The sequence below is a fragment of the Cherax quadricarinatus genome, chromosome 15, assembly GCF_038502225.1.
Source record: "Cherax quadricarinatus isolate ZL_2023a chromosome 15, ASM3850222v1, whole genome shotgun sequence".
NCBI classification, from domain to species: domain Eukaryota; kingdom Metazoa; phylum Arthropoda; class Malacostraca; order Decapoda; family Parastacidae; genus Cherax; species Cherax quadricarinatus.
The window spans coordinates 1674937-1688081 of NC_091306.1; the positions used below are offsets into that span (position 1 = coordinate 1674937).

General features: G+C 40.4%; 2 protein-coding genes across 2 annotated transcripts; both read left to right on the forward strand.

Annotated features, from left to right (window-relative positions):
- Positions 1 to 368: 368 nt before the first annotated feature.
- Positions 369 to 2314, forward strand: LOC128691996 (uncharacterized). The gene has a single exon (XM_053780977.2). It carries the CDS (start codon positions 492 to 494, stop codon positions 1284 to 1286), a length of 795 nt encoding a protein of 264 aa, XP_053636952.1. The 5' UTR covers positions 369 to 491; the 3' UTR covers positions 1287 to 2314.
- A 7457-nt stretch (positions 2315 to 9771) lies between these two features.
- Positions 9772 to 11742, forward strand: LOC128691997 (uncharacterized). The gene has a single exon (XM_053780978.2). It carries the CDS (start codon positions 9982 to 9984, stop codon positions 10798 to 10800), a length of 819 nt encoding a protein of 272 aa, XP_053636953.1. The 5' UTR covers positions 9772 to 9981; the 3' UTR covers positions 10801 to 11742.
- Positions 11743 to 13145: the final 1403 nt, after the last annotated feature.

Consider the following 13145-nt stretch of genomic DNA (forward strand, 5'->3'; position numbering starts at 1 on the left):
ATTATTTTTTTGGACTTGCTGATAAAGCATTCAAGTAATTGGAACTTCAGTTTTTATTCATCTTTAAATTAGATTAGCTGTTTGATGTCACGTGATTATATAATCATTTGCGGATTATTTTTATTTAATTAAAATCAAGTTTTTTTTATTTATTCTTTGTAATTTTTTGTATAATTCTTTGAAAGAGGAAATTATTACAATATGCATTTACATGTAGTGCCTTCCGTGTGACCTGCTGGCCTTAGTGCCATCAGCTTGCCACACATACACACAAACTCTCACACTCCGGCAGCACACAGTCAGGGCGGAGCCTCACTAACGTATTTAAGAGGGGACATCCATCTCGCTGCATTAGGGATCTGCTCACCGTTGGTGCTGGAACACTGGTGCTCAAGGTGCTACTGAAATCACAAACATTTGTATTATGTGAACAATCTCTGTTGTTACATAAACGAAGAGTTTTAGTCCCCCAGTTACAAGTGAACTTTTCAATGGCGATGACATCTAGCAAGAATGGGCTCAACTACAGAAGCACTACTTACCTTTTTAATGACAACTTTAAAAATAAAGCAAGATTCTCTCTGAGGAGAATGAATAGTTTTGACTGCAGCTACGAAGATACAAGTATGAGGGTGGAGAGAATCAAGAGGGAGGCGTCTGCGGAGGGCCGACTACGAGGAGACCACTTCCAGTACACACACTCCTCTACGGGCTGCTTGGCTCCTGGACAAAAAATGTTGAGGTTTTCCGATGAATGCTGGTGTGGGCCCGCAGTGGAGCACAGCTGCGACTCACCAACCAAGTTAAAACAGAGAACAGTATCCAAGCTGAACTCTGGTGCAAGTGTAGAAAGACGGACAAATAGTCAACGGTCCCTGACTGAGAGACGCAGCCTCAGCCCTGCTAACAGTAAGGATGTTACTCACCGTCACAATCGCTCTTCAGACAGACACTATTGCAAAACTTGCTCCATTATGGAACGACGAAGACAGTTTTGTTCCTCTGTCAGCCTACCCTCAACTTCCAAACCACCATATGAAGCAGTCACCCCCGTCAGCAGCACACCAGCACCGTCTACTGCAGTCTCCACAGAGGGTCGCAGGCGTCGCTCTCAGTTCCGGAGGGCGTGGTCACTTTTCACTATATCGTGTGATAAGGATGTTCAACGCCGCGAGAAGTCACCGCAACCGAGCATCCTACGTGCACCCACCCGCCACATATACCGTAGGGGACTCTCTGGCCTTCCCATCCAGTGCTCCTCAAACACACTAGGCCTAGCCTACTGACTTTCTCTTTTCCCCCATCCTCTCTGAATTTTTCCCCGTGATAATGGACACATCAAATTACGTTTACAAATATTGCTATTATAGTGTTTGTGGTGTGTGGAAAATCACTGGTGCAGAAAAATCACTGCTACAGAAGAATCACAGCTGCAGAAGTGGCACTGCTGCTGATAAATCAACAACGGAAAAGCATCACTGCAGCAAGAGCAGCAAAGATGCAGAAAATCATTGATTCTGAGAAATCAACGATGGAAAATATTCACTGTTGCAGATGAATCACTGTTACACAAGAATCATTGCAGCAAGAGAATCATTTCCTACAGAAGAAGCACTTACAAAAGAATCACTGTAGTATAAGAACCACCGCTGTAGAAAAATCACTTATACAAGAACCCCTACAGCAAAAGAATCACTCCTACAGAAGAATAACTACTGCAGAAGATTCGCTGTTGTTGAATCTCTACTGCAGAAGAATCGCTGCAGCAAAAGAATCACTGCTGCTGAAGATTCACACAAGAATCGCTGCTACAAAAGAATCACCGCTACAGGCTGTTGTCGAATCACTGCTACAGAAGGAGCTATATTTTTTAATCACACGAATGTATTCAAGGTCACTCCCAGTGAAAGACTTATTAATTATTAATTATTAATTATTAACATGATATGATTTACCTAATCTCGTTCACCAATAATTTCACAATATTCTTATTTCCTTGATTTCACCCTCTTGCCGACTGCTAAATTGTTGATGTTTGTTTTATAACATATACTCTGAATAAATCAACGAGTTATGTAATACTGAGAAATATCTATACAATATATTTTTGCAAATTTAACTTAAAAGGTCCAAGAGACTACGAGTGTTGTCGTTCTCTCGGTACGAACGCTTCAGGTTCTGTGATCAGAGAATACTCTTTTACATAGGTATTTCGTAAATGTGGTAAATATTACATTATTTTTTTGTATGCTCAACGATATTTCTTAATCCTTGCTAAAAGAAGTTTGTATATTTTTGCAAATCTTGTATTTGACACGACATTCACATAAAATATATGGTAATATAAAAATTGTGTTTTCTTCCTGAAACATTTCTTCCCCAATTGAAAAAAAAAAACACTGTATTGAATTTCAATACTTGCCGATAACTTATGTATAAAGACAGTGCCTGAAGAGAAAGTCGATATTTACAGACTACGTTTCGCTTTAAATTATGTTTCATCGAGTAAGCTGATTGATGAAGCTCGATGTAGAGCGAAACGTCGTCTGAAAATAAAGGTTTGTGAATGGTGTGTGAGTTTGACAGTTTGTGTACCTGTGATGTGTGTGTCTGAGAGTTTGTGTACCTGTGATGTGCGTGTTTGAGAGTTTGTGTACCTGTGATGTGCGTGTTTGAGAGTTTGTGTACCTGTGATGTGCGTGTGTGACAGTTTGTGTACCTGTGATGTGCGTGTCTGACAGTTTGTGTACCTGTGATGTGCGTGTCTGACAGTTTGTGTACCTGTGATGTGCGTGTCTGACAGTTTGTGTACCTGTGATGTGCGTGTCTGAGAGTTTGTGTACCTGTGATGTGCCTGTCTGTCAGTGTATATAAACTGTTTATGTCAGGATGAGTGCTCATCTTCCGCTTGTTTGCATCAACGTGTGTGTGCTCATCAGAATGTTTGATTTTATGAGTGTGCAATTCAATACATACAGCAACTTATAATACCCACTTGATTACTCAAAATAGCATGAATTACCGATAAGAAACATATTCTCTCTCTTTCTCTCTCTCTCTCTCTCTCTCTCTCTCTCTCTCTCTCTCTCTCTCTCTCTCTCTCTCTCTCTCTCTCTCTCTCTCTCTCTCTCTCCCTCTCTCTCTCTCTCTCTCCCTCTCTCTCTCTCATTTATTTTTTTTTCAAACTACGAGATGTTATTTTACTTGAGTCATTCTTAAGCTCTCAGTTGCACCCTTCAGTGCTTTATATTTCTCTGTCACCACTGACTGGTCAATGTTTAATGTATATGATCTGTCCTTAAGTGAATATGACCTGACCTGACTAGGTTGGGTTATTGGCTTCAGCCGGTAGGAGACTTGGACCTGCCTCGCATGGGCCAGTAGGCCTGCTGCGGTGAGCTGCTACGGTTTATAATTGGTGGGAACACCAGCAGTGAGCCGCTCCGTTATTATTTATAAAGTTACGTGGTGGGAACATATAGAATATACAACCTGCTCTATTCTATATCTATATTGTGAAAATACTCATAGTTTGCTGCTAAACGATTTTCTATAAAAGTTACATAATGGGAAAGAAAGCAATGTGCACAGAGGATATTCTTTACAATAGTTGCATTACCAGGATTAATGTTTGGAAGGTGACCCTGGAATATTGCATCACACAGGATGAGCTTCACTCGTGATATGATAAAGTTTATGAGTGAGAGAATTTAGGTAGATGATAAGGATATCGTCAGTTATCCTCATGTGGGTTCAGCGGCTACGACAACTTCAAAGATTTCCTTCCAACATAGCTGGAGTTGCTCTTACATGGTAATTACCACCTCTCAAGACACCCCACTAATTATAAAAGATTGGAACTGATCAATATTTCTTCATGCACACACACACACACACACACACACACACACACACACACACACACACACACACACACACACACACACACACACACACACACACACACACACATGACATTTGAGGGTAGGAGGGATAGGGAGGACATGATAGTCATAGGAATGTTAGGAAGTATTTCTTCAGCCGTAGAGTTGTCAGGAAGTGGAACAATCTGGAGAGTAAAGTAGTGGAGGCAGGATTCATAAGTAGCTTTAAGATGAGGTACGATAAGGCCCTTGGAGTAAAGAGAGAGAGAATGGACCTAGTAGCAGCTAACGAAGAGGCGAGGCCAGGAGATAAGAATCGATCTCTGCAACCACAAACAGACGAGCACAATTTGGTGACAACACACACGAGCCACGGGTATGTTAGGAAATATTTTTTTTCGGTGTTAGGGCAATGATAGAAGATTTAGATTTAGATATTTGCCTCCAAAGTTATTAATTTACTTTGCACCTGATATCTATTCTGAACTGTTGTACAAGATCATATGGATGCACGATAAACCTAGAATTAGTCCCCTAAAGGGTTAAAAGGAAGACGTCTGGATCTATAACTACAATTAGTTTTAACAACTATGAACAAATTTACGATACTTGTTTAACATGTCAAGTATCATATTTTCATTTATACGATACCTTGACATATCACATCGTTTATTATATTATCTCTATATTCCTCAGGAAGTGCACAACCGTGCACATAAAATTAAAGGAAAAAGGTAACTATCGTGATAACCACATATTTCACATATAGTTTGATGATCATCTGTACTCCTGCCAAACTACCAGAAGTACTTATAAGCAAGCCTAAGCCTGGAGTCAGGCTACAACATTAGTCTGTTCACATTATAAGTTGCTCCGTAATATACTTATCTATGTTCATGTTATCAAAGTGATCTATAGATTTACTCAGGCTTCTAACTGCATTATTATGACTCAGATTCATTATTTATTTTTCTTCTAATATTATTCCTAATGTGGAAAAAAAAACACTTATGTACAGTTCAAGATATTTATTAAAGGAAACGTTTCGCCACGAGTGACTTCTTCAATCCTAATACAGAGATTTAGATAGATTTTTTTTATACAGAGAAAAGTAAGAAAACGAGTATATATAATGGCAGGAGTCAGGTGGAGAGTCGCGTGGGTAGAGGTAATAGTAGTAGTTGAACTAATGTGGTGAGATTGGTGGATTAGAGAGGGACGTGTTGACATCATGTTACAGTATTCTCCAGAATGGGTAACATCTCACCACATTAGTTCCACCACTAATGTGGTGAACTAATGTGGTGAGATTGGTGGGTTAGAGAGGGACGTGTTGACATCATGTTACAGTATTCTCCAGAATGGGTAACATCTCACCACATTAGTTCCACCACTATTGCTACTACCACCTCTACCCTCGCGACACTCCACCTGTCTCCTGCCACTATATATACTCGTTATCTTAGTTTTCTCTGTATTAGGACTGAATAATTCACTCGTAGCGAAACGTTTCCTTTAATAATTGTCCATAACTGTTCATAAGTGCCTTTTTCCACATCTTGTAGGTATCACCATACCATTTCTTCATTATTCCTAATGCTTGACACAGATATACTCTTCAGGGCATTTTGGCAATTTTTTTATCTTTATTATGAAGGAGTAATTCGGTGTGCGATGGAAATCATAAGAAGAGTACATGAATTTTCTATTTTTCAGATGTTTTTAGCATCTGTACCTGGTTTCTTTAATGGCCATGCTGTTAGTTATTATGGTAGTCAAATGCCTACAGTGATGATAGAAAAATCGGTAATAATCAAAGAGTCAAGGTCAGTGTCAGAAGTTAAGTTTATTTGACTCACGAAATCGTAATGACACGATTGCAAACAAACCATACCACGGGTGAGGTTAGAACCCGACGCGTTAGCCACTGGGCCAGCTAGTAACGATAAGATTCATCCTATTAGCTTTGTGACTCTGATCACGGGTTTTAACCCGTGCCAGTACGATGGTAAACAATTCAGTTTGTAGTGTAGAAGCCCAGAGGTTATTTATTATGCCTACTCAACACAGTTGTTATAGTTCTTATCTATGGAATTGGCAACAAGAGCAAATACAGAAACGTAGAAGAGGTAAACTCAGCACACGGTTTCAGGAGTACGTATGATAGGGCTCATGAGACCAGGAACCAACAATTCCGTCGATTGTTGTTAAACGACGCGGAGCCGAGAGATGAGATTCAATCCCATCAAATGCAGCTTGGTGAGTATACACACACGTATATGGACGTACACACATACACACACATACATACACACACACACACACACACACACACACACACACACATACACACACACACACACACACACGCACACACACACACACACACACACACACACACACACACACACACACACACACTCACACACACACACACACACACACACACACACATACACACACACACACACACACACACACACACACACACACGCACGCACACACACACACACACACACACACACACACACACACACACACACACACACACACACACACACACACACACACACACACTCAAACAAGAAAATACACACATCCACAAGTGCATAAGTTCTCGCACGAATAAATTCACAAATCGGATCATAAATTCAGCGGACTGGATACACACACCGAGGTAGTCTTGACTGTTGGTGAAGAGGTTACATGCAGCTTAAATGACCCTCGTGTAGGTAATATTTTTTAAACCCAATTAACCAATCAGCCAATCATTAACTCACACGTACACGTGGCTCGCCGGCACGCAGAAACACTCACAAGACGCGGTGTGTAAACAATGGCATAAGCAGACAAGTGCTAAAAGAGAATCCTTTTATGGTGGTACTTGAAGCCCAGGCATGATCGAAACGCTATATAGAAAGGCAGAAATCTAAAGTCATGACACCAGTGCTCATGTGTGCGCAACAAGGCTAAGAGATTACTAGGATAGATTTCTGCTACCAGTGTCTTGGTTCACATTTAGATCAGTGATGCACACCTGGCGCCTCATGAGTAACACAACTGTGACCCTCAGTGCTCTGTGTAGGAAAATAAAATTCAAAACACAGTGCGAATCACAATCCTGAAAAAAATATGCAGGAAAGACTTGATGTCTTTATGGCGCTGGTTAAACCAGCGCCATAAAGACATCAAGAACGTAAAGTTACTGTAGCTGTTGAGCGAACCTGTTTGTTATATAAATGTTTCGGAAAATCGGTAAGATTATGAATGAGACACTTGTGAAACATTTGGGGATCTTTATTCTGGAAACATTTCGCCAGCCAGTGGCTTCTTCAGTCCGAGGAAGGGTGACCCAAAAAGAAAGAAAATCCCCTAAAAGAAAATACTTTCATCATCATTCAATTCACCTCACACATAATCACTGTTTTTGCAGAGGCGCCCAGATACAACAGTTTAGAAGCATATATAAAGATATATAACATATCCCTCCAAACTGCCAATATCCCGAACCCCTCCTTTAAAGTGCAGGCATTGTACTTCCCATTTCCAGTACTCAAGTCCGGCTATATAAAAACAACCGGTTTCCCTGAATCCCTTCACTAAATATTACCCTGCTCACACTCCAACAGCTCGTCAGGTCCCAAAAACCATTCGTCTCCATTCACTCCTATCTAACATGCTCAAGCACGCTTGTTGGAAGTCCAAGCTTCTCGTCCACAAAACCTCCTTTACCCCTTCCCTCCAACCTTTTCGAGGACGACCACTACCCCGCCTTCCTTCCCCTACAGGTTAGGTTAGGTAAGGTTCGTCAGGAAACAGGACAAATGTTTCCTGACGCGGGTCTTAGAGTCAGATGATGACCCGCCTTTGGAGCTTTTGGTCATCTGACCGAGGCCTTCCGCTGGCTTACCGGTCCACCCCTTTAAAAATTATGGTCATTTATAACCATTTACAGTATTATTTTTACTTCCCCTACAGATTTATGCGCTCTCCAAGTCATTCTACTTTAATACATTTTCTGTAAATGGCCAAACCACCTCAACAACCCCTCTTCAGCCCTCTGACTAATACGTTTATTAACTCCTCACCTTCTCTTAATTTCCACATTCCGAATTTTCTGCATAATATTTACACCACACATTGCATATTTAATTCATCTAAAACAAACAATTGAAGTACTTCAGAAGACGCATAGTCAAGATACTTTACAGAAAGCAATACCAAACAATTTTAAAAATAAAATGAGCAAACCGACACCAACACACTAATTCAACAGCAATCCCAACTTTTTTTCTAAATGTTATTACTAGAGTTGAAAGTATGAAGCCGATGAGAAGATGCTGTCTCAAGTTATCGCATGAAAACCTGTACATACCAATAGTTGCATAAATCTCTTCAAAGTTACGGTGCACCAGCGTTGAGAATTTGAAATTTATTAGATGAGTTGGCGACTGTAAAACGAAAATCTTGGAGAATATTAAAAAATAATTGTCAGTCACTTAATACCTCTTCGGAGATGCCCAACAATCCTACCAATAACTACATGGTTTCAGTCACTGGGCTACGCAATGTACACAAAAGGAAAAGGTAAGTGTAGCATACTTTTTTAATGTATTTCAATGTTATTAATGAAGATTTTAAACAAATCAGAGGGACCACAATTTATCGTGAGGAAGCTAATACCTTAATAAAATGCTTAATTCACATTTACACAACCAAGAAACAATTGCTGCTTCTATTAAGGGTTAATGGTAAACCAGAATAGGCATTCCTTAATTGTAGCACAGAGATGATTCCGAAAATAATCCATCACTTGAATTAAAAACCACACACAAATTGCATTCCTGAGTTTTCGTCACTGAAGATTTAAAGCGGATCTGATGAGGCATTCACAAATTATCGCATAAAAACCAACTCACAGGAAACCGAACGTTTAATTTATAACCAAATTTTCAATAAAACTGACAAATTAGCTCATACACAACTTAAAATCCACCCAAATCTTTGTTTAATTAAGATACACTGTTGTTAGGGGTTAAAGCCTATTAGAAGAAGTATTCTGGTGTTAACAGTCACAGCAGTGGTAGTCGCAGCAAATGTAGCAAAAATAATCAAATTCAGCAAGGAAAAAAACTACTGAAACCTAGTTTTGTTTCACGAGTGGTATTAGCAACTTCCAAGAACAGAAAAACCATTGTAACTCTTTTCTGCAAGAATAAAACATGCAACAGAAATGTTTTACAGATCTAAAACAAAGAAAAAAACAGCAGATGCCCCTGAAATTAGAACTAAAATAGAAGAGCTTATAGAAAAACCGAAAGTTAACAAAGGAGAATATCGTAATTTTGAATCATAAATTTAAAATATAATGTATTCAACAAAAGCATCAACATGAGCGAGTTATGGATTCCCGTGTATCCACTGTGTGGATTTTTATCTTGTTTGTGTGTGTTAAACAAGTGTTGGTCATTTAGCGCATTTAGCGTGTGCGAGACGCACACGCTGTCTAACGAAGCATCCGAAGGATCCCTGTCCGCTGTGAGAAGCAACAAGTATCCACCGTAATGCCTCGACTCTGGCCAGTATGCTGCTGCATCAATGAGTTGCGCGCACACGTCAGTGTGCTAGCGGAGTGTAGCTGAAGGAATGCAGCAGAGTGATCTACTTGAGGACAAAGAAAATACATTTGAAGAAGAATTTTAAGATACAGCTTTAGGGATCGATGGATATAAAATAAATAGTTAAATAAATGATAATTTCCCGCAGATGAGACAATTATTTGAAATTCAACTTAAAAGAGTGGTGATATGTGCTAGGAGTGTTTAATAGAAGAGCTCGTTCTCTGTTAACACTAATAAGACTGAGAGAGCATGTAGGCTAGAACAGTGTCACACACTGGTAACTCACACCACGCAGGGGGCGTGGCTCCCGCCAGGCACGTATATAGAGACGGGAGCAGCTGGCACGCTCAAGAGAGCGTGCTGTGAGTTAGCAGTCTGCCGCTGGCTTCGTGAGAATTTCTGACTCAGTTACTCCAGAAAAACTATAGACGTGTGTGAAAGAGGGGCGTGTTGGTTTAGTGACACGTATTGCTATCATGGCTACGAACAAGATTGCTATGAAATTTAGAAGCATTACTTATCCTAATCACGAGACTTCTAGTCAGAAAAAGCAACGAAAAAGGCTACAGAGAATGCAGAGCTTTGACTTTACTCAGAGCGAGTCTCCGATGGTGCCACCGAAGTCGAGCGTCAGCAGGAGGGAGGTCTCAGCAGAGGGTCGGCTGCGAACACAACAGTTTCAAGATACACACTCGGTCTCTGCTACCTTAGCTCCAGGGCAGAAGTTACTGAGGTTTTCTGACGAATGTTGGTACAGTCCAGGAGAGCAGCCAGGCCGCTCACATGAGGCAAGCGTGAGCTGCCTTACCTCACCCAAAAGCAAACCAGGAACCGCCGTCAGGATTGGCGTGAGCAGCGTGGAAAGATTGGTAGACTGGCAGCGACAGTCCCCAGAGAAACACACCATCAGCTCAAGCAACAGTCAAGACCACTGCCAACGACACAGCCGTTCTAAAGAACGTCGTACCGATCGCGATTCTCTAAGCAGCGAGCGACGTAGCCACTACTGTACTTCCGTCAGTCTTCCACCTCCAGCCAAGTCGGCCGAGCAGACTACCACCGTCAACACACCGACAACTCCAACAGTTACCTCTGAGAGCAGAGGACGACGTTCACAATTCCGTCGGGCGTGGTCACTCTTCTCTCTTACCTGCGACAAAGAAGTTGATCGAGATCGCAGGGAGAAGTCTCCTCAGCAGAAGATCCTGAGGCCACCCACACGCCATTTCTACCGCAGAGGTCTGTCAGGTCTCCCCATTGAGTGCTCTACTAGATACCTCGGACTTGCCTACTGATTTTCAGCCGAGGCGGACCCATCGAGCCGCCCTGGACCGTGGACACGTTGAACTTGTGAGAAAGAAGCTGGTCTTCGCGCACATCGACTTTTTTTTTCCCCCGCACTCTGTGCACATGGAAGAATTACATCGAACAATGTTGAGTGCTGCCCTGCACGCAAGTTGTAGCTGCTTGCCACAAAAATAGTGTGTCTGAGGCATACTAAGTGGTGTAGTATTTCTCGTGTTGGGTGGTTGACCGCCTCGACGCTGAAGGAACACTGGAATTGTTTCCCGTGACATCGAACTGATCGATCATGCATTTCAGTCACTTCGATGAGTTGGCTGTGTGAGTTAGTTTTGTGTTTCCAACCTGAGCTCACCAAAGATATCTGTGACCATTGGCTAGATAAGTTTTTATTGTAACATAAAATGCATCTTGTCTTCAACCTTTAAAATCCTTTACAAGAACTTTTTCAGTCTTAATAATAATAATAATAATAATAATAATAATAATAATAATAATAATAATAATAATAATAATAATAATAATAATAATAGTATAATTTGGAATAAGCGTTGATAATTGGCAATATATAACATGTTCCAACTGGGCATTCTGTAAACAAGTCTTACTGTGATTTTTCAAACATTCTAAAAACAGGAGTTTCACAAACAAGAAATGTGATGCTCCTTGCCTTCTCTTGGTGTCTTCTAGCAGGTGGACTTGTATAAATATATAAGTGGCCTTCTACATGCTTGATTTTTTTCACTAAACCAAATACAGTTATTAGTATTTGGAGGACATAGGACGTGGTCCTACCTTGTACCTTGACGGTATTCTCTGCTGTTAATATAATGATATACTATGTATGGATAACTGCATATGTGTACCATGTATGTGTTTCTAAAGTTTTGTATATAAACATTTAATATAATCGTTGAATAAAATTTGACACCAAACGCATATTTTAAATTCTCCTCAAATGAACAATTTTCCATGAATGCTAAATACAATATTCAGCACTTCAGAATTTCGTTTGCAATAATATGGTGAACGTTCAAGACTAGAAATGATGAAGTTCGTTAAAATCACACCTGAAGAATTTTGTCAACTGCGTCAGTGACTCTTCAAACAAACACTAATGACCAATGATCTGTCGAATTACATGGTAAAAAAAAAAAAGGGGGGGCGGCACCATTTTATTTCCAACGAGGCAAATTGTCCTTATTTCATTTATTTATTGAATTTAGGGTAAAGCGCTAAACCCGTAGGGGTAGGTCATCGGGGGGGGTCATGAGGTTTCAATCCAAGGAATAGGAAGGAAAATTTTTCCAGTTTCTTTGATCAAGAGTCCCCTACGCCAGCATCAAGGAACCTTCCTACAGACTCTTTGTTCACTGTGAATAGGAAACCTGATGACATGATGCCAGAGATACATTTCTCGTGGGTGTAAAAGGTGACCCAGTAAAGCTGGGTACAAGAGTCGTGTAATTACGGTATCAGGTAGCTGCACGACCAGGTAGTCACTACACCTGGTAGTTCATTCAGAAGGTAATTAGAGCACCAGGTAGTTACATTAATAAGTAGTTCCATCAACAGGTAGACACAACAGCACAAAGTTAATTCAACAGGTGCTTAAAGCAGCAATGAACTAGAACACAAGACAGATGCTACACCAGGTAGCAACTACTCAAGGTAACTGTAAATAAAGGAACTGATGACACTAAGTAATTATAACACCAGATACCTGTTACACCATGTAGTTATAACACAAGGTATCTACAACGTAAGGTACTAATAACACAAAGTAGTTATATCGCCAATTGTTGATAACACCAGGTAGTTACAATACCAGGTAACTACTACACCATGGATGGTAATTACTTCACGAGGAATTTACTACGCCATTTAGCTTCAAAACTTGCTGGTTTAAACACCATATACTACACCAGGTAGTTACAACAATTAAATATTACATCAAGGAGCTACAATACAATTAGTACCAAAACCAGATGGTTACTACACCAGGTAGCTACACCACGTAGTAACTACAACAGTTAGCTACTACACAAGGTAGTTACAACACCAGGTAACTACTACACAAGTTACAACATCAGGCAGTTACAATTCCAGATAGTAAATACACCAGGTAATTACTACACCAGGTAGTTGCAACATCATGTAGTTTCTACACCTAGCTACTTCACCACTTAGTAACTACACTAGTTAGTTCAACACTATGTAATTACGACATCGGGTAGTTACTACACCAAATATTTAAAACACAAGGTAGTTACTAAACTAGGTAGTTCTTATACCAGGTAGTTACTACACCAAGTACTAGTTACAACTCCAAGTAGTT

What these genes read in the sequence shown, in the direction of transcription:
- LOC128691996 (XM_053780977.2), top strand. Translation starts at nt 492, where the DNA reads ATGGCGATGACATCTAGCAAGAATGGGCTCAACTACAGAAGCACTACT.
- LOC128691997 (XM_053780978.2), top strand. Translation starts at nt 9,982, where the DNA reads ATGGCTACGAACAAGATTGCTATGAAATTTAGAAGCATTACTTATCCT.